This window comes from Conger conger, chromosome 2 (assembly GCF_963514075.1).
Source record: "Conger conger chromosome 2, fConCon1.1, whole genome shotgun sequence".
Lineage (NCBI taxonomy): Eukaryota > Metazoa > Chordata > Actinopteri > Anguilliformes > Congridae > Conger > Conger conger.
Genome location: NC_083761.1, coordinates 61,196,889 through 61,219,952, shown reverse-complemented (window position 1 = coordinate 61,219,952; position 23,064 = coordinate 61,196,889). Strand labels below are relative to the sequence as shown.

General features: G+C 43.0%; 1 protein-coding gene across 1 annotated transcript in view; it reads right to left on the bottom strand.

Moving 5' to 3' along the window:
* snx29 (sorting nexin 29) overlaps window positions 1-23,064 on the bottom strand; it is a 130,508-nt gene that overhangs the window by 58,094 nt on the left and 49,350 nt on the right. Inside the window, exon 15 of the mRNA XM_061231657.1 lies at window positions 11,664-11,770. Within this exon, the coding sequence (XP_061087641.1) occupies window positions 11,664-11,770 (107 nt within the window). The remainder of the gene's footprint in view (window positions 1-11,663; window positions 11,771-23,064) is intronic.

The window sequence follows — 23,064 nt, the reverse complement described above, 5'->3', positions numbered from 1 at the left end:
TGCCCATCATGCCACAATAGGCTAGTGGCCCCAACTGGGTGGCACAAAACAGCATGACAATGAACAAGCACAGTTAATGTCTCGTTTGTATTTTGGAGTAAACATTGGCCAGTTTTCGCCTGGTACCTGATTATTCAGCCACTGTACCGACATAATGGGCACTTGATCCGTTAACTGGAGGTTGGACGGACGCAAAAACAAGCCTCAGCAGCATTTCAATGATCTTAACAAGCAACCAAGAAAAGGCTCAGAGCCTAGGGCCCCATAGGACAGTAACAGCATAAAATGATCCCATAAAAGTACAACAATCCCTAAATTGGTTATTTGCCATTTTTGCCAAGAAAATATAATTGCAAACATGCTTTCAACTAGGTCAATAAGACAGCACAGAATGATAGCATCACTCGTCTGTCGTTAAAACAACTTTTACATTCCCTGCCTCTTAGTCACCCAGACCATTCAGGTATGACATGTACAATAGCAATTCCGTGTCACAGCCTGATGAATATTATAAAACCACCCCTGTCAAGAAGAACACTGACATGTTTCCGAAATAGTAAATGTGATGACACATCCAAAGCTCTCACAAACGTGTTAATTTTACACCTACAATTTTACCCCAGCCACATTTTATATTTCTAGCAGATGTAGGGCAGGCATGCCATCCGTAACGAAACGGATGGAAGAGATCAGAAAATGTCTGATGGTAAGGATCAGTATTTAAACCTTCCTCAAGGTGTTCCTTACATGTTTTCATGGTGAGAGTAGAACTGTCAATCAATCGTACCATTTACATGATAATGACATCTCAGTAGCAGCAACTCAACCTGCCACGTTTGGGAATTAAATATCTTGGGTTTGTTTATCTCCAGAGGGATGTATATCAGAATGAGATGGTGCTCTGAGCCAAGCGTATGCAAAGCAATAAGGAAGCAATGCATTCTATCCATGATGGCAGATGGGGAACAGTACATGGCATCCAAAAGTCCAACCTTACAATCAGAAGCCATCAGTGATAGACTGTAATGTCATTGTGACACAGAATTCGCTCAACTGAGCAGATATAAAAAAAATGTTATTGTATTCATTCAGTATATTAAACTGTAATGTTCTTACACTGATGTTCTTACTCTGATGTGTGGAAGCACACTATTTCTAGCATGGACCTGCCAAAACTTGTTATTATTAATACAGAAGTAATGTTAATACACTTTTACTTACCAAACAACCCCATGCTTCCATAACGTGAGAAAATCCATAAAAGACGACAAATAAATTCCAGGTGAAAACTATGTAATATCTATTTTTGTTTTATCCATAATTATCTGAATAAAAACCTATTTTTTTCATTATGACACTCCCTACGCAGAACATAAATGACACAAATGAAAATCCAGCCATGAAAAGCAGAATTAATGCAAAGCTTTGAAGCTTTTTGCCATCAAAACCCCACTAGCTCTGCTTTCAAAGCCATTTCAATGTATTGAGCCTCAAAGTGTACTTGAGAAACAGTGTGATATCGCTGATGTCTTCCATAACTGCTAAATGGAAACAGCAGGGGGCACTTTGACTAATGCAGGCGCAATGCATTTCTCTATAGGCCTCTTAAACAAGCGTACAGGTGCTCTCCACCTTATGAGGACCGAAAAACCCTACTGAGCTTTAAAGACAATGGGTCTCATTTCTCAAAGCCTCTTAAATTCCTCTTAGTTTTACAACTTAGAAAATACAACATGAGATTCATGAAGCATGCACAGAACTTCAATGTTGTGTGAATTCCAGTATCAGAAGATGAATGTCAATTGTTCATACACTGAATGTGCCTGCAGGTTTCTGTTAAATTGCGTAAGGAAATCAAAGAAATCAAATAAAAAGCATGCCACCTTCAAGGTCTTGTGCAAATGCCAGCCAATCATTGTTCACCGCAAACTTATCTAGGCCTCCCATGCTCCCAAGGTTAGCCAAGTAACTAAAAAACCAAAAAAATACGCTACTGCTAAGCTTCAGGGTCTGTGAATGAAAAGTGAATGAAAACGTTTTTATCTTCCGTAGTTACTGTAGAGTGTGCTTCATTTTCACGAGGTCTCAAAAATGAATGGGAGTGAATTGGGAGCCGGACAAATGGGAAATAGGTGATGGCATTGGTGGTCGGTAGGGACAGCTGATTTTGCCAGTTTTCACACAATGCAAATAAAGTGGAGTAAGTGCCACAAAATGGCATACGTTATACCAAAGTGAAATATCAACTTAAGCCAACTCTGGAGTCATATACGGGGGCAGAGATTCAACACTCCACCATCGAATCTTGTGACCTCTGATTTTCACTTCTCTAAGAAAAATATGACAGGAGGGCAGCCTACCCACTGTTCTGTGAAATAAAGACAATGCGAGTCATCCAGTCTTTGTGTTGAGGGTTAACCCTTTTAGATTCAGTTACAGGTACACCGTAACACCTCAAATACTATCACAATGCTGGCAGTGTCACCAAAAATCTGCACTTTTCCACATTTATAAACTTATGTTCAACGTTCACGGAAAACTTATCCACACTTGAGCTATTTTCCATCTGCAATCTCTCCGCATGAAAACAGAAAACATAACAACTGCAACAGTCAAATCACCTTAATGATTCAATCACCCTGCGTGCGTTGTGAAAGTGGCACCGCTTGAGTCCTATGGTGATCTCCTGATAGTACAGAACTGCCTGGATCTCAGGTGCATTTATCTCCCACACGTATCCCATCACAGGGCGAGTACATCAGGAACCATGAGCTCTCCCCAGGACCGTTTTCCTCCCTCAATTCACCGCAGACAGGCCAGCAATCAAACCGCAGGCTCTGTTCTCCACCGCAGGGGACTACAGGGGCACTAGCGTCACACAAGTTGCTGAAAATAAGAAAACACACCCACGTGATGAACCTCTATCATAAATACGCCGCAAACCAAGCGGGCAAGTTAACGCAAGGTAATCATTGCTGTCGAATTCCATTAGGATCAATTCAAATTCAAATCAATTCTTCTTCTACACAAGAAGAATCAAACTCACCCAAGTAAGGGGAAAAGCAAGTGATGATGGTGGTGCCTGGTATTTATCAGGGCATGAAGAGCTTTCCAATCGTGTTCCAGGACAAATGTGTGAATTATACCATGACCACTAGAGTACCACTGCCAGGCGCATACTGGAATGTTAAAGTGAACCCAAAAAATGTGCGTCTAGCCAGTGTGCAAATCTAGTCTGGGGGATGAAAATCTAGGTAGGCTGAGAGACGTTTCGACATAAACAGACATGGTTAACCTCTGTATAGTTCAGGATTCACCTGGGAATAGGAAATAATAAAATGCCTAGATGGCTTTCACCACAAAATTGTTCACTGGGAAATAATGTCAGGTGCACATACAGTATGGTAATGGTAGAGTGAATATAACATATAATGGAGGGCACTGTATCGATACTTGTCCCTCCATAGGACTGTACCACAGGAAAGATGTCTGTATTCTCCCTAAGCACAAAGGAACGGCACTTTGAAACCTGCAGAAATTATGGGTCCAATCTCAGCGTTCATTCATCTCCTTTATTTATTTGTGCTCAAACTTTCAAATAGGACATAAAAAAAAAAACAGGAATTAATTTTAAGCGTGGCGGAGCGTAATTATTTCCCTGCGTGAGAGCTAATCAGTTTGTTATTCCGTCGCTGCTCTGATTGATCTCGGCACATGCTGGGGTATTTTCGGAAACTCCGAGGACACGTGCTGCGGCTCCCCCGAATCTGCGCGGAGTGCCATTCCCATTCCCATTGACTCCGATTCCCATTCCCACTGATTCCCATTGAGCGGGAATATCAAGCCTCATTATTTCCACTCACTTTCAGGAAACGGCCTTTTCCCCCACTCTCCCCACTCGCTCGTGATGCTGTTTTCAGCAGAGAAAGTCCGCGCTATCGATTCCGTCCTTCCCGGAACATTTTTTCCACTTTTTACCCACTTAAAGCCTGAGCAGGGAGAGATAAAACAACAGATCCCCGCCATAAACTGCCATTTAAAAATAAAGCAGATTAGCATACGTTTGTATTTCGGCTTCAATGCCGCCGCAAGAAAAGAATGAGGAGGGACAAAGGTGAGTGACGAGCATGAACAACTGTATCTGTTTTTAGCAGATAGGGCGCAATTAAACACCGCGGAGACAGTGAAGGCGACCGTCATAATGACACTCACAAAGGCATCCAAATGCAGTCATTTTACAGGTGAGAGAGTCTGAGATTAAATGAACAGCTTCCCTCGTCCGTTTTGCTTTTTGTGCTATTTGCAGAATTTCTCTTTCTTGTGCTGGTTTGTCAGGGGCTCTGATAACGGTAGAACAATTCTGCGTGTGCATATGCGTGTCTAATTTTTTTTTTTTTTGGGCGGGGGGTTGCCCTATTTTATGAGTTTGGGGGGAGGGGGGGGGGGCGCACAGGTTGTTGGGTGATCTAAAAGAGAAGCTGCCAGCTGTTTGTTTACACAGACTCCTTTGATAATATCAAAAGGTCCCTTTCCCTGGGCTCTCCTATTAATAATTCAGAGCATCTAAATGTTTTATTATCACATGAAACCACAACATGGAACACAACCTTCTGCAATGCTTGAGCAACGATTCACACACACACAACAGCAAAGCCATGCACTGCACGACTTAACCCGGTGCATGCACTAATGAGCCAGGGCAGGTTGTGTCTGAAACGGTGTAGAGTTTCTGCTTAAAGGCTGCTGCTCTCTGGGTAGTTCACCAGAAGAGCGTTCTCACTGCGCTGCGATACGCCCTGACACCGGTTATGCTGACAGCCCCTTTCTCCGGTCTCCACTCTTCAGTCCGATACTCAGGAGCGGTTCTGCTGATGCAAGTGCTCAGAGGGGAAAAACAAGACCCTAAGCAGAAACGGTAAGCAAGAGTGACCTGTGTTACTGTGTGGCCGATTGGAAGTGAAAACCGGCTTCGAGTATAAGCAAAATGGGCAGGAGATGCTCCAGAGACAGGCAGGAGAAGCTCCCTCCAGCCCCAGAGACAGGGGTAAGACACACCCTCCAGCCCCAGCCTCAGAGACCGAGACAGGCAGGAGAAGCTCCCTCCAGCCCCAGAGACAGAGACAGGCAGGAGAAGCTCCGTCCAGCCCCAGAGACAGGGGGAGACGCATGCTCCAGCCCCAGAGACAGAGACAGAGACAGGGGCGAGACGCTCTCTCCAGCCCCAGAGACAGAGACAGGGGGAGACGCATGCTCCAGCCCCAGAGACAGAGACAGAGACAGGGGCGAGACGCTCTCTCCAGCCCCAGAGACAGAGACAGGGGGAGACGCATGCTCCAGCCCCAGAGACAGAGACAGGGGGAGACGCACGCTCCAGAGACAGGGACAGGGACAGGGACAGGGACGAGACACATGCTCCAGAGACAGAGGCAGGGGCAGGGGCAGGGGCAGGGACAGGGACAGGGACAGGGACAGGGACAGGGACAGGGACAGGGACAGGGACAGGGGCGAAATGCACGCTCCAGCCCCAGAGACAGAGACAGGGGGAAACGCACGCTCCAGAGACAGGGACAGGGACAGGGACAGGGACAGGGACAGGGACAGGGACGAGACGCACGCTCCAGAGACAGGGACAGGGACAGAGACAGGGACAGAGACAGAGACAGGGACAGGGACAGGGACAGGGACAGGGACAGGGGCGAAATGCACGCTCCAGCCCCAGAGACAGAGACAGGGACGAGACGCACGCTCCAGAGACAGGGACAGGGACAGGGACAGGGACAGGGGCGAAACGCACGTTCCAGCCCCAGAGACAGAGACAGGCAGGAGACGCTCCCTCCAGCCCCAGAGACAGGGAGGAGAGGGGAGGAGGGAGGAGGATGCTGGGGCTTCTACTTCAGTGATGGCTCTCAAAGGCCCCAGCAGAGAGCAGAAGAGCAGAGAGCAGAAGATGGGCTTGTGGGGACCGGGGGAGAGAAACAGAGGGATAACAATATAAATCACACACAGAACTGGACAGTCCGCTCACACAGAGGGCTGCGGGGGAGCGGACACGAGGCCGAGGCGTTTTTTTAATTAGACTTCTGCCGAGGCGAAGCAGCCAGAGAGAGCAAGCCATCATCATCAAAACAATTAGCTAATTATACCACCTCTGACACTGGCGCATGTCAGAGGCGCGGTTGTGCGGCTCGTCCGGGGCCCCGCACATTAACAACACTAATGAACCTAATGGTGATAATCAGACTGATTACTGCTGCCGCAGCCGCCGCTCCAAGTGTGCTTTAGCTTTAATAAAACACGGGCGTACGCACCTCAAACTAAGTTTCCTTTAAAACTCTGCACTTTTAAGCGCTTTTTTAAAATGTATTCACCGCAAAAAAGGCTGTCTTCACAAGTGCTTTCAGTCTTATGATGAGACTTCAGATCTTATTTTTTGTTTTCTCAAGTAGAAAATATTACCTTGTTTTAAGTTAATATCTGCTTGAGATGTAAAATCTTACATCCCACAGGCAAATCTTGAAATTAGTCAAATTGTCTTACCTTGTTGGCAATAGTTCTGTCTTATTTAGTAAATACAATTAATATGCCTCAATACATGTACTAAAATACTTTGGATTGACTTATCTTTAGTTAAGTCTACAATATGACACAGTTACCAAGTCTTCACTAGTAGATAAAAAGGTTCAAAGTTGGGAAAATAAAGAACGATTAAAAACAATGGAGTCTGCCATTGATTTCATTAGAAACACACAGAATGTGTGCATGTCTGCCACACAGTCGAAACTATTTCAACTGGGTTTGTCTCACTATTCCCATATGCTCCTGTACAGTAAAGCCTGTATTGGTTTATGCATTACTTTGCAGCACAAAATGAGACCATAACATCATAAAGGTGTGTTTCTTCATTAATAAAGCTTCAGCATGTTTCAACTGCAATCAGCAGAGACACAAATTTAGAATATATGATCAAATATGCCTGTATTGATCATTTCAACAATATGAAAATATCACAGTACAACCCAGCCTGAAAAAGGCAGAGAAACAGCTGCAGTGGGGAGAACAGATGGCCATTCTATTAAAATAGAAAAACGGCTGTCAAGATGAAGTATAAGGCTCCAATTTTAGTTTTATACAAAAAGTCCACTTCACAAGTGAATACACACACACATGCATGCACGCACACACATGGAAATGCAGACCGACATTATGCATGCAGACACATGCGCACACACACAAGCAAACACTAATGCAGACACACACAGGCAGAAGCACACATATAAACACACACACACACAGCTACAGCAGGAATATATAAATCATAAATCATCAATCAGAGGTCTAATTAGTCAGACCTCCAGTGTCCTTTGCCAACTGGCAATTATCAGCAGCTTCTCAATTAATCAGTGATATGTTAGAAGGCAAGCCAAAGCAAACTTAACCAGCACTTCCCACAGCAACCAAGATCCTTCCAATTACCCAGGCTTTCTCTAATAACAAAGGCATTGTTAATGTGCTGCTCCTATTGGCTAAAAGTGAGAGAAAAGTCCGGAAAGACCACTCATAACATTCAGAAAACTGGTCTTAACAACTCATAAAGGATCCCAAAATATTCTAATGTTCATTACAGTGGGCAGCTACAGCTAATATCTAAATATAATAGCTTGTTTACCAGTCTCCACCCCCCACCCCCAAGGGCTGTAAATGATATAGGAAATTAATTAGAGCCCTTCCTGCTTACTCGAGTGAAGCCCACTCCAGACATTCTGTGAAAAAGGCAGACTGCTGATTGCATTTGGCTGCCAGAGACGAGGGCCCTCATCACGCCCTGCGCTAGAACAGGGGGTCTGTAGGAGAGCGGAGCCCACCGGGGGAGTGGAGGAGCCTGCCAGGATCTATCTAAAGCCCCGCTTCGCCCCCTAGACACATCCACACACGCTCTCAACACTTCCCACAATCACGCACACATCGCCACCCCCAGCCAGACCTGCTCCCGTAAAGAGCAATAGCTACTGTACAGCCTGCCCCCAAACTGCTGCTCTTAAAAGATTACATCCAATTACAGCACATCACTGGCAGCCATTTCGGCTCTGGAATAACTGTACTTTGTTCGTTCGCGGTTCACATCACTCCCAGTCATCGAGGTGACGCATCGCTGATATTATATAATTACAATGTACAGATTGACAGGGACCAACCGGACTGCCCCTTAACCCAGAGCCACCCATCAGTATTGTGAGCCATTTCTTTCCGTTATCCTTTTTTCCTGTACAATTTCATCCTTGTGCAGGGAAACCCCTTCCAGAAGTAACCATGCGTCAAGTTGTGTGATGGATCAGTGAACCTTTGAATTGAAAGAGCAATACGAGTAAGAGTCTGTGTAAGCGAGAATGAGAGCTAGGCCTGTAGGCGACGCCTGAGTCTGTCTGGAAAGACAGTGGAGCAGATTTGCACAGCTCTCTAATCAGGCTAGTTGCCTTCGAGGGAAAAGTCACACATTTTACAGCAACTGGTGTAAGTACACAATACAATACTCCCGTTTAAATAAGGCTCGTTAACATGAGGAGAAAAGGCCAGGCAATAAATTATTTCTAAAAAACAGGATAAGAGCCATGAAATCAAACCAAGGCATATGCATTTTGCCACGGTGTACCATATGTGAGCTCTGATTTCGCTGCTCATGCCAAGAAACTGTAAGCTTCAATAACATGTTCCCGCAGACAGATTTACATTATGGCAAAGCTGACAGATGAACATATTTCCTGCTGAGAGGAAGAGTGTGAAATATCCTCATAATCATTTAATTATAACTCACCCACACTGATCTAGCTAATTCATACCGTATACTGAAATACAGTTATAACTCAATCAGGAGGACGGTGCCAAAGCCAACAGCCCAGAGAGTTTATCAGGAAAAGGTAACAGCCAATGGGTAGTAGCAACCAAGGACAGAGCACAGCAGAGTACAAGCAAACAGGGCACAGAGTTCGGCTCAAGGTAAATGGTAAATGGTTGGCATTTATACAGCGCCTTTATCCAAACGACTGCTCTTACCGCCTGAGCCAATTTCGCCCTTATAGGTCACTCAAAAAAGACTCAAGATCACTCAAAGAAGATCTCCTGATCTAAATACTGCCTTATGAGTTCTGCATTGCTACAAGGGCTTGCCTCCCCATCACCCGATTAATTTCCCATGTTCTTTGGGCCCGTCTCGACATTATTCTGTTCACGGAACGAGAGAAAGGCCATCCCCGTCTCTCCCAGGTTGTGGGAGTAGAAGAGAGATCCTATCCGCACGCAGGCAGCGGAAGCGAGCAGCCCACATGCTGAAGGTAGCGCACGTCAACCTTCTTTTCCCCTGAGGGGGCCTAGCAAGAATGCTAATTGTTTGGTTTTTCATATGTTCTGATGTTAATGAGCAAAGAGATCAAAGGAAATATGCTTTGTGCGCTAGGCTCCCGCTAGGCACTTTGACCCACATTGCTGATCTGTCAATCCGACCCTCCACCCGCCAACACTTTCCTCTGGGTGCCCCACAGCATACAGGCGTTTGAACCCAGCTCCTCTCCCACGGAGATGCCAAATGTAAGGTAGCCACTCTCCTCTTCCCATACGGCAGCACGGAGACTCCAGGGACCAGGTTTGGCTTGGTCTGTGTGGCATGACTGATCCCAGATCACAAAGCTCCTCTATGCACGCTACGCTACAACACAATCCTGCTTCCTGCAAACATACAACCGCCAAAAGCCACTCCTTTCATCTGTGAACCAATCCATACATGCTGTCCCTGTGGATTCCTCCGCTCACAAGCCTGGCATTTACAGTTATAGATAAGGAAGGGATGCCAGATACCTGGTACCTTCAAAAGCTAAAGAAAACGTTTTCAAAAATGTGTCTTAAGTTGTTGAAATTGAACTGGATAGCATTCAGAACAATAACACTGGGAAAAGAAAGGAAAGTGGAGCACAGTTTTTGGTCATTTCAAAATGAGCGAAAATGTTCAGTCATTAGTCTCAAGTCTGTCTAGAAGAAGGCCATTTTACTGAGCATTACTTAGTGGATTTTTCTGATTCCTTGCAGCTAAAAGAACATGCATATGTTACGGAACTTTTTGTATTATTACCTGCAGTTAGCAGGGTTTAATATCTTCCACAAAATTGACTGGGTAGCCTGGTTTCACCATGGGTAAAATTAGCACGTTAGCAGGCAGTGAGCTGCAGAAGACACAGGTGTAAACCCGTCCGGATCTCCTTCCTGCTGTGGTCTCCACCTGAGCCCTGCTGACCCTGCAGGGGCCTCTCTGCCTACCCAGGGACCTTGGTGCCTGGATCCCGGGCGTGGAGCTGTGCGCGGGAAGCGTGAACCCAGATCTCCAGCCACGCCTGAGGCTCCAGCTCCAGAGATCAGAGCAGCGACCGCACCACGTTTACCAGGCCAAATCTAAATGAGAAAGCTGGGTGGGGGGGGGGAAGCAATCATCTACTTCAAAGTGACGGTGGAAAGTAGGGCCCTGAGCCCAATATCACATTCAGAGACGGAACACAATGCAGCTGGAGATGACAGGAACTTTCTGAAGCGATAATGTGCATCATTGATGGGAGGCATTAGGAGCCGGGGCGCGGGCCGGGGCGCGCTGGAGGGTGAAGCCGTCCTCCCAGCCTCGTCTGAAAGGGCCGGCGGCCCCGTCATCTCGCAGGGAAAACGACAGCTGATCCTGGAGGGGATCAATTACTCTTCCCCATTTATGCCGGCCGCGTTTTCTCCTCCTGCTCCTCGACAAGCGGAAGCCGAGGCGTTCCGGTGCTCGACCCAGCCACGGCCGAGCCTCCTCAGGACACCGCTGGAACATGTCTGACATACGGAAACGCAGTGGGGAGGCCGACACTACTTTGTCCTGCGTAGAATTCAACAAGGATAGCGCTCACCCACTCCTATTCAACGATGAATTAAAGTTCACCTGCCTTGTTTACTTGACTCATCTCATAGTTTACAACTGAGGAAGAGCTCCTCTGCTTCCCTCCCAGTACTCTAGGCCCCAACCTTTTCTCCAACTGTATGAGTCCGTTATGAGTTCCATACTGCTGCTTAGTGAACATTTTCATCAAGGGAAAAAACGCATTACAGTCGTTTGTAAAGACGGAAATAATGAATCCGCTTAGGAAAAACAAAGCTACGTTCCTGAAAGATGATTCATGAAGCAGGCTTGCTTCCTTCTACATGCCTATTGAGACCGACAGCCAAGTAAATGAACACATGGATAAATAAATATGACAAACAAATGCAGAAAGCTCCGATATATAAACGAGTAAAAGGATGCTTTCTTGGAGCGTAAGCAGAATTATTTTTCATTAAGGAAATGGGGCATTTCGACAAGTGTCATAACCAAAGCTCTTTGCATTTCACCACCGAGGTGCTTTCCCAAATCCCACATTTAATCACAATGCTGTGGAGCACCACAGCCAAACATCTCAGTCATCTCCTATTCCCATCCTCACACAAAACTGGGAGGACCGATTCATTACGCAACAAAGTACAAGCAATTCCTTTTGCCTGCTCGCACAATCTACATTTGAAACTGACCCCTTCTTCATACGGGGTCTAGAGCATTTGAGTGTCTCTGACAGATGGCCTCCCCAGTCCCAGTGCCTGTGGCGGGGCACAGTACCCACCTCGATCAGCTTACGCTCGTAGCTGGAGGCCAGCTCCTCCACGTCACCCACCGACTTGGGCTGAGGGGCCAGAGGGGGGCCGTCACAGTTTCTCAGCTGGGGAAGAGCTGGGGACAGGCGGGAGAGAGGGAGACAGTGACACCGTTACATTCAGAGGCAAAAAATAAGAGAGAGAGGTAGAGAGAGAAAGAGAAAGAAAGGAGAGAGACAGAGACAGAGAGAGAGAGAGAGACAGGAGAGAGAGGAGAGAGACAGAGAGAGAGAGAGAGAGAGAGAGAGAGAAAGACAGACACCGTTACATTTAGAAGTAGAAAAATAACAAACCAAACCCGATCTGTAAGCAAGTATCCAGCCTGACTGCCACACGCCTGTTGATAGCGGGTTAAGCAGCTTGTGCAATCTTCACTGCCAAATAACATGAAATTCTGCACTGACAAAAATCCGTATGATCAAAAGAACCTTTAAATAATACTTTCAACAGGGTGATCAGAAGAGCATTAAAATAATACTTTTCACAGGGTGACGAACCTTGATTCACCCTGAAATTACAGTCAAATCAAAAACCGAGACGGACGGATTTGCTGAAAACTGCTAAAAACCCTCTTGTGAACAGAGGTGATTATCTGGCAGCAGTGGCAAGCGAAGAATTCATTTAATCACCATCACAAAGTTAGTTTGAAGAGTTTCTTTCGAGCTTTCAACTTGTTATCAGATTGAAAAACTTCCTTGCTCTCCACAAATTTTCTAAAGAGGTCTATCATCTGAGTTGATAACAGGCATAGGTCCACAGTCTTAGATAGCCTGGAAACACAGTCTAATCCATTTTAGTGCAGATACGAAGTCCAAAAAACAGTTGGGCTCAATACCTTTCATGAAGAGCAAGACTGGCTGTTTTTCCTTCTGTAAACTATATTAAAACTTTTTCTCGACAAATACAAAACAGCTCTGCAACAGAAAATATTTTGTCTTCAGAAGCCAAGGGCATAGGAAAAAGCAATATCTCTAGCAAAGCAACAAAATAAACAGTATTATATTTGGAGAGAAAAAGGAAAACTGTGAGAAGAATCGAGTAGATTGAATCTTTATCAAAACTGAATTTCCAGTCTTGGAAGGAACACATTTTAGGGGATTGATTGTGGGATTTGACAGGCAAGCATAGCTAAATAGTCCTAGTGCCCATTACTGAAATACAGACTTGCTGTTTCAGAGCGAAATAAGGCAGCCGATGCCACAGCAAGGTGCTAGGTCAATACATTCTTATGCTATACATACATATATATATACATATATATATACACATGTATATATATATATACATACATATATACATATATATACATATATATATACATATATATATATACATATATATATACATATATATATATACATATATATATACAAATATATATATATATACATTCTGTGCTATATAGATATACATTCTGGGCTGAGAATGGTACTATTTCCAACGAAACGCACGGTAAAAGAATCTGTAGGAATGACAGTCTCAAGCATTGCGTTTTCTGGAAAGTGTCATATCTCTGTATACCTAGGCTAATGGGCATCCTCACACAGTCAGTTCACTCTCAACTCCACTGCTTCCTGTTCAGACACTCATCAGCTGTAACGGCGATCATGTGTTTATCGTGAAGTACCAAGATGCACTGTGTTTGTGTGTGTGAGTGTGTGTGTGTTTTTGTGTGTGTGAGTGGCAGCACAGATGAGAGAGAATACTGTGGAGATGGAAGAGGCAGCTGGCTTGTAATAACTGTGCTAATTCAGCGCTGATCTAGAGCAGATGTCGGACTGTGTGTGTGTATGTCTGTGTTTGCCAGTGAACGTGTGCTTTCTAGGGTATACCCCCATATGCTAACGCTGCAAACGGACGAACTGGAGCGAACATCTGCACGATTAAGGATGAGCTCATGCGTACGCACGTGTGTATGCCTCTACGTAAGTGCACATGCATGCATGCGCCTCTGTCGGTGTGTGCGTGCATGCGAATGCGTACGTGAGCGCACATGCGAGTGTGTATTTGTGTCCGCGCGCTTACGCTCGTGTGTGCAAGAGCACACAGAAGCCCAATAACTAATATAAGTGGGACAAAATGAGAGTCTGCATTGGGCTGCCTTCCACATGGCTGTGCAACTTCATCACTTATTTAATCTTCTGTGCTTTTTAACTGATCAGGAAATGTTGCCAAGACTGGGTTTGCAAAATATGATCAACACATGGTCATTTGCAAAATGAAGTGAAGTTTACACCTATACTGTACTGTATGTGTAACCCAGTGTTGACCAGCGGCTCAGAGCACAAATGCTATGTGGCTATGTCGTGAATCATACCCCTGGCACAATGAAGGCACACAATTCTCTCTCACTCCCTCTTGTAAATATCTGTGGTGCATCTCTCATTTTGCAGCTCTACCCAATTTGTGGCAATTTGGCTCATCCAGGAATGAAGAATTGGCTTCAAGATTCAGCAGTATCATCCAGAGAAGACATAATAACAGGTATGAATAACACAAGGCCCGCATAATAACACAAGTAACACAAGGCCTGCATTATTTTAATGAGTGTGAATGTGCAGGCGTATATGTGTGTGTGTGTGTGTGTGTGTACAAGTGTGCGAACACGGCATGTTACACTTCTACAGGAAGTACAAAAAATGCCACTCCATTATTCCAATGGCCAAATGGGTAATAAAATCGTGTATTATCTCAGTGTTCCTTTATCCCTGCAAGGCTGTGCATTCAGTCTATAAGAGGCAGCCCACATGGAGAGTACATACCAGCATAACATCACCTGACATCTGACATCACCTTCTAGCAGGCCAGTAATTAAACTAGACCACAAGGCTCAGTCCAATAAATGATCAGACGACAGTCCAATTTCTGGCACGAGATGCTAATACAGAGTTCAAAATCGTTGCACAAAAAGTACAAATATAACCACTCAAACATGTCCTTTGCAAAAGTTAAATTTTAGTTCCATTAGGTTCAAAAGACATTTTAATTCCTTCTTTCTGTAGTGTGTGCATGACTGCCATTGTGTTTGGAAGGGAACGGAAGGGAAATAATCCAACCAAAATTGAATGGCTTGAAGCTCCATCAATACATAAGCTTTCATGTTTCTGCTAATGGCAAATGACACGCTTTCCGATGGGCATGGATTCTCAGCCCAGCTGCCTAAGATTCCTTTAGGGACAGAGTGGACTGGAACAGCATTAGTTACAGTTCAACGGCCCACAAAAGCCACGGGGACACATTGACGTCTCACCTTTTCTCCAAGTCTCGCTTGTCTCAGACGTGGGTGCAGTCAATGAGAGGGGATTTAGCAATTATCATTTACGACGAAGAGCCAGATAACCCTGTCAAGCCACAGCACAAGGCCTCGGGCCGCCCTTCACTCATTAAGCAAGAGGGGAAAAATTCTCATCAACAGCAGGCTGAGCGCTTAAGTAACTCCGCCACAAACTTTTCTATTTTAAACCGCTCCAATTGCTAATGGCCACATGGGGATGGGGGTTAAGGACTGATGAATTCAGCCCTTGTAAATGGATTATTTGTGCTTCCGTTGACGCACCTACGGTAAGAATCTCGGTCAAGTCTCGCCAATGAGCCATAAATGAGCATAAACGAATACCACGCACATCTGCCACTGCTTTCATGCACCCAGTCCCATGTGTGGTCTTCTCTGCACAGCAGAGCTGAAACAGTTCAGGCTTTCCAATAGCGCATGTGCACACTGATGGTCAATTATGAGAAAGCCGGAGAAAACCGACCAAGCTAATTGAAGTATTGCAGTCATTTTCAAATCAAACACCGTCGTGTCTTCTGATAAAGGCAGCATATCACTACATGAGGGGCTACGCCTTCACTAATAATGCTAAATGACATATGTAATTTCATATGCAGACCTGAAATTGTACCGTATACGGTGCACACACTGTATGGGAGTCATGGCAAATGTGAATGTAATGTTTCACCTTTTCACCAATACAATTTAGACAACTAGATGGACGGAATTTCTGAATACAGTAGATACAGTGGGCCCCAGAATTAGAGCCATTTTCTTCTTCTGAAAAATTATACAAATCAAGAAAAAAATGCAGCATATAATAAACAGCACAGATAATAATTATTTTTTGCCTCCTGATGCTGAGGACAAGCACAGAATATGGCAATAGCAAAAACATCTTGCTGAGCACCAAAACAGAAGAGTTAATTCATTCATTTTTATTCACCAGGCACCCTGTACTGTTCAGTCGACCTTAAATCAAGTCCAATTTAAATTGGGGTAATTATTCTGTCAAATAAGTACAAAAAAACATTCAACAGGGTCACTGGCAAAGGCAGGACACTTGAAAAGTCAGTAGTCCAGAATTACCAGAGGAATGCAGCCAATTTCAGATGTCATGAAGCCCACTTCTGAAGCAATTTCAAAGTTGTGATAACTCACTGCTTCATCATACATTTCTCAGAGCCATCTACACCTGCCAGGCTGCAAACTAGTAAAAACTTTCTTCTTTTTTTTTTTTTTTCTTTTTTTTTTTATATATATATTTTTTTTTAAACAGAGTAATTTCAAAGCAATTTCTAATCCTCTCACAAACACTTTCCTTATCTTCTTTTCTTCCATTTGTTTTTGCTAACAAGACTTGCCGCTTCATGAGCAGAATGAGGATTTTTCTAAATGAAATGTCCAAAAAGAAATGTCAAGGCACTTCTTGTGAAGTGATTCAAAGAATTCAAAGAATCACAGTCTCATCATTCAGACAGTTTTAGGAGATTAAAGCAGAAAAACATCAATTACATTTTTTCAAACCAAAGGTTATGTATGCTTATCCCAGGGTGGCCATGTAGGATTCTTCCCTGGTGTATTCCTTTGTATTCAGTTCCATGTTGGGTCCAACATTTCCAACGCTGACTACCCTACCATGTGAATATTTTTGTTCTGTCACACAGACCTTCATTTCACATCTTGAATTGTTTGAGGTATTTGGTCACAAATAATGTTTAGCTAACTGCTTTACGATCCATACTCTAGCAGTGCTTTGAAATCAAATGTTTATTTTTTTGGGTTTTTTAGAAAGTCTGTTTAGATTACTGCAGCCTGCTGACCTGAATCCTGTTGCCTCTCAAGTTCTCACATGGCATCATACACTGTCGGTATAGATTATTATGGCTAGCTCAAATGAATTATTTGTAAAACAATACAAAGAAAAAGGAAGATTTCTTGTAATGAGTGCTAAAACACTGTAAGCTAGCAGGCCTGCCGTGGGACAACTAGTGTAAGCAACCGTGCCAGCATTATGGGTTCAGAGGCCGATCCATACACTGTTTATATCTGAAAGGAGTATCAATATTTGCATTGTGGAAGGCTTTGCAACAGTGCACAAGTCGACAGTAAAAACTGCAATACAAATTCCTCTCAAAGTCACAAAGACGCTTTACAGGGAAACATAAAAAAGGGGAATTGGCAAAGACCAAAGACACAAAGCCCAAAAAAACCAGCAAGCGATAATAACTCCCGGTGGGAAGAAGAAAAAAACCACTGAAATAGTGGTGCAAAAAGCTCCCTGTTCGGAATAAATCTCAGGAGGAACCCGACCAGACGGGGCACATATCGGCCGCCGGCCAGCCCAGTGTCAGGGTGAAATAAAGCTCGCTGGTGAAATAGACCGTCCAAGCAAAGAAGTGTATATTAACAGTAAGACAATACATCAAAGTCTGTAGGATGCACCATGGCATGGGCTAAAAAGGCACATAGAAGAATTTTTTTTTTTAAAGAAAAAAGCTATGAAAAAAAAGTAATGTGGTATCTTTCAATGTTGTAACATTTACGAAGCAGTGATTGTTAAAGGTGGGATGCCCCTGGTGGCCAAGTCCTTATAGAAAGATAAATATATATTTTTTATTTTTATGCAGCCACTTTCAGAATATTTTTGCCAAGATGTTGTATCTGCAAATACAATGGAACAATTGGAGATAAAAGCAGCTCTTTTCACTGAAGCTGGCACAAATAACACTGTTCAGCTGTGAGTCACTCGAGTTATTATTCATTCTGAGGTGAAATGTTGCCTGAGATCTAGAACAAGGTCAGGAAACATTTTCGAAATAATGCTAAGTAACAATAGGCTAATCATGGGTGAACACAGTGGCAATAACAACAGATGGCAACAAGATTTCATCAAACTCATTGCAAAACAGGCACTGGTTTCCTTTTTTTTTCAGCTGACACGGATCATCCCTAAAAAGGACATTGTGCCAGAATATTGGGGTTTGATCAGGGGTCTGTGTCCCCTGTTATCATAATTATTCATTCAATGCGTCCAGTTTAATGTTAGTTACCTCTGAAAACATTATCCTTACATCACAGCATTTCATATTATAATCATATTTCAATAAATTAAAAAAACAATGTTAATTGAGAAATGCCAAATTAATTAATCCCATTTATTCAATCCAGAATAATCGATTTTAAAATCTGGATGGTTTAATTAAAACCTCAAATCATGTTTTCTTGATCATGCCACATCACAACATTCTTGATCAGAATGGCCGTCTTTGTTTCAGACAAAAATGAACTAAGCTCTGAAATTGTTGTGAAGACAAAAAATCACACACAATTGTTCAATTGTTCATATATTAAAGTATTCAGACCCCTTCATCCACTTTGCACACTTTATTGCCATTTTTGCCATCTGAGTATTCAGACCCTTCACTGAGGCACTCAAAATTGTGGTCAGGTGCATCCTGTTTGCTTTAATTACCCTTAAAATGTGTCTAAGATGCTTCACTGGAGTCCACCCGTGGCAAATTGAATTGATAGGCTATTGTTTATAAAGGCATACACCTGTGTATATAAGGTTCCTCAATTCACACTGCATGTCAGGACAAAAACCAAGCCATGAAGTCCAAGAAACTCTCTGTAGACCTTGCGATCAAATTGTGGTGAGGCAAAGATGAGGGCAAGGGTAAGGGAAAGGGCATTTCTACAGTTCGATGTGTTCCCCAGAGCACAGAAGCCACAATAATTGAGAAATGAAAGAAGTTTGGAACCACCAGGACTCCGTCTAGCCAAACCGAGTATCCGGGTAACTTGGTCAGGGAGTTGACCAAGAACCCAATGGTCACACTAACAGAGCATCAGAGGTCCTCTGCAGAGGCGGGAGAAACTGCCGGAAGCATCATGCTATGAGAGTGCTTCTCAGAGGCAGGGACAGGGAGACTGGTCAGACCTTGACTGTCCTTGTGTGGCCCAGCTGTAATTGCTGCCATAGGGGCTTCTACAAAGTACTGAATTAAGGGTCTGAATACTTAAATAAATTAGAGATTTCAGTTTTAGATTTTAATAAATGAGCACTAATTACTAAAAACATGTTTCAGAAAATATAAGTACTGTAATTAATATTATGAGTGAAAGTCAACAAAACAGTAAAATATAAGAAATGGCAAATGTCCTGCTGTCAAACAGAAAGCAAAGAGAGCTTCATCACAGACATAATAATTTACGCTGCCTGATTTATTTATTATTGTTAATTTGCGTGTTTGTTTGTTTTTGAGCTTGAAAAATTGGTGTGCCATTAGATTTTTGTAAAAGGTTGAGAAACATGTCAAGTATCACAATTTATTTCTGCTAATTATTTGGCTCAGAATCATCACTGCTGCATATCAAATCTTTCCCAATGTCAATAGGTGAAGGTAAGACTAAATTATATTTGCAATTTAGCACTTATAATAGATGTGACAGAGAAACTGAACAGTATATGGTGGAATAAAAGGAGAAGACATTTTGTACAATTACACCCTTCAAAGTGAAATTTTACCTTATCATACAGCAAGTGCAGAGGGAAAATATGCAAAATATTTTCTTCCTGTTGTCCAAACTTTAGCAGAAAATAAAGCTGCTGCTGCTGGCTTACTGAACAATAACAAGTCATGGAAAGTGAACTCTTGACCCGATCTGAGTTCAATGACACATTCAATGATTATGAACATCTGGAGCCTTTCCTGATGTTTATTTCAAACCCCTGAAAACGGAAGTGGACATTACTGCCATTTCTGAACAAATAAGTCCACCGCTTAACCTTGACAGTGCCACTGGAAGTGCAGACTGTCAGCCTTCGGAATGATTTACAGCTGCAAGCAAAGCAATCTGTCATTAATGTTTGTGGACAGCAAGACTCCACATATGTGGAGGAGCAATTGCCTTTGTTGTTGCATGTACAGTACTGTGCAAAAGTTTTAGGCAGGTGTGGAAAAAATGCTGTAAAATAAGAATACTTTCAAAAAATGTTATCAATTAACAAAATGCATGAACAGAAGAAGTGAATGAACAGAAGAAAAATCTAAATCTAGTCAATATTTGGTGTGACCACCCTTTGCCTTCAAAACAGCATCAATTCTTCGAGGTATACTTGCACATAGTTTTTGAACGAACTCGGCAGGTAGGTTGTTCCAAACATCTTGAAGAGCTAGCCACAGTTCTTCTGTGGATTCAGGCAGCCTCAAATGCTATCTCTTCATGTAATATCAGACAGACTCGATGATTTAGATTTTTCTTCTGTTGACTCACTTTGCATTTTGTTAATTCATAAAAATAAACTATTTCTATTTTTGAAAGAATTCTTACTTCACACCATTTCACACCTGCCTAAAACTTTTGCACAGTACTGCATATTTGTCAATCTTCCAATTTTCCAAAATAATATTTCTCCATATTTTAAACGAAATATTTAATACTCTCTGACCTCAAGATCCGAAGACCATGCAACATAAAAATTCACTAAGAAATAAAGCTAATGATCAAACAGTAAAAGAAATGCCGTTCAATTAAACCGTGGCTTGATTTAATTTAAGGCTGAATGACTACGCGATTACTTGAATATTAGTATAATACATTTTAAAAAGCACTTTGTTTTCTGGATTACTGTGCCAGCACAGACACAGCTAGCATTGCCATATATTATATTGCTGTCCGCCGTTGGATCGAATGCAGTGTACACAAGAGACATAAACTTATACACTATACCTAAGATGTATCTTAGCTTCCTCTGTTTTTACATCTTTGTTTCCCAGAATAGCTGAATGAAATGTTTACCAAAAACATTTCTGTAGCCTGTAACTCCACAAAAGCCTGATAATAATTTTAAAGGAGACGGAAACAGGTCAGGTGCTTATTCACTTATTCGTCAGGAGGAGACGACAGACACACAACTCTTCCGATTCGTGAGACACCGGTTCTCGATATAGACGCACCACCATTCATATACTGCCATATTGTCGGAGGACAAGGATGCCAGCATAGTTATTAGTTATTAGTTAGTGTGTCTGCAGGTGCCTGTTCTGACCAGGAGTGGCTGCTAAAGAGCGATGAGACCAACGGTATCGCCAGCAATGGTGCAATTGGGACTCGAACACCCAGTCCAAAGGCTCATACTTTGTTGAGGAACAAGTGTCTTTACAGTGTGAACCATCCGCCACACCGGCTTTTTAGATTTTCCATTCAGTAGAGAGGCTAATGGGTTCAGCACAGATTCGTACAGTCAGCCCACAGACAGGAACTCCTGGCATGGTAATAGCTTCCACACTACACCTCAAAAAAGGGGCCTGCCCATCATATCGCATTCATAGAATATGTAGGAAGCAATCTCATTCTGAAAAACATTTCTTTTTTTTTAATAATAATAATAATTAACACACACTTCAGACAAAGAGGGTACCCAGAAAAGTTGATCACAAATGAATGCACATGACTCAGGAGGAAAGGCCGCAGCCCAGACAAAAGCCTCAGATTAACAGCACAATGCCGGAATGGAAAAGGTGCGTAAGGAGCAGTTCAGTGTGTGGGCTTCCTTCTTTTCAGCTCTCAGGTATAAGATTGAATTATCTAATCGCCGTCAAAAAGACGACCAGACAGCTGAAACTGCCATTATCATAGATAGAACTTGGGGCTTGGAATTTTTTTTTTTTTTTTGTTTTTTCTTTTTCATCTTCAGTTAAAATCGAAAACAACAGATGCTGTTTTCATAATGTCCAGAAAAGACATGTGTTATACCATGATGCACCACGTACTGTATCATGATTCACTCAGTCCAAAATGATTCACATCCTTGTTAAAGAACAGGAGGATTTTAAGGCCCTTGAAAGATTTTGTGGGGAGGAATGGGCAAAAATCTCTATGTTTTTATTAGCCAAACTAATAAAACTCTATTGACGATGACTTAATACGGTTATATTTGCAAAGGGAGGGCACACAAGGTGGTAAAAAAAAAAAAAAAAAAAAAGTGAATGTGCAATTCGAAAAAAAGTGTGTTATTTTGGTTATTTTGGCCGTTCCCATTGAATTATTACAAAAGTAGTTTTTAAATAGTGGAGTAATTTCCACTATTTAGGTCTAAGAACGGAAATAGTTCAGTACAGGCATTATGTATTTCAAACAATCGGTTTTGTTCATCTTTATCACAATATGTGCGATAGAGATTCTCATATTAGGGCAAAGAAACGGCATTCATGGGGCCCATTACTTTCAAGTGCTGCCGGCTAAAAGAGAGTCATACGGGCTGGAGCTGCAGCTGGGTACAAGACTCTAATGACGGCCACTCAGGAACGATCAGAGACCGTCTGTTCCCTTCTCCACTCACACAGAATAAAAGACTGATGGGCCTCACCAGGCTCAATGTCACTGCAGTGAATGAGAGGAGCGAGCAGCTAGCGCTCACATGTCCCACTACAGCTGGCCGGCTGCGCAGAATGGAGCAGGTGAGGACACATTAATTGGATAGCCTTTTAGAAGAAAAGCCTGCCCCCAGCTCACTGAAACATGAGGACCAAGAGTCTGCCACTTTCACAAATAACAAAGTACGGTATGAACTCTCGGCTGGAGGCAGCTGCCATTACCAGAGGAACCTGGAACCAGCTGAAATGGACAGGACTGCACTTTCTTATTCATGAACAAATGCTAACTGAATACCTGCCTTTAGTTTGCTTTCCAATCCAACCTGCTGAGCTCAAAAAGACGAACCTGCTATGCACTACATACAAACGTTGTTGACAGCAAAGTCCTTGAAGCCATACCAGAGTTTGATGTTATCATTGTCTGATTGCCCAAAAATAAAAAGTAAAGTGTGACGGTGTTTTTAAAGTAGGTTTATCAAAGATGGGGGTCCCCCTTGGCGCATTGTAATCAGCAGAACTTTCAAAGTGAGACTAACGACCTTCAACGCTCCAATAATAGCCTTGACAACATCTCAATGACAGGAGCACGCAGGGCGCTGTGATCGTTACGTGCTCAGCAGCCAATCAATTCTGCGCTGACCAACGACAAATGCATAAATTGGTCAATTCAATTACTGTAATAGCTTTAAATTCAGGTCGTTTTTGTTTTTTTGTTTT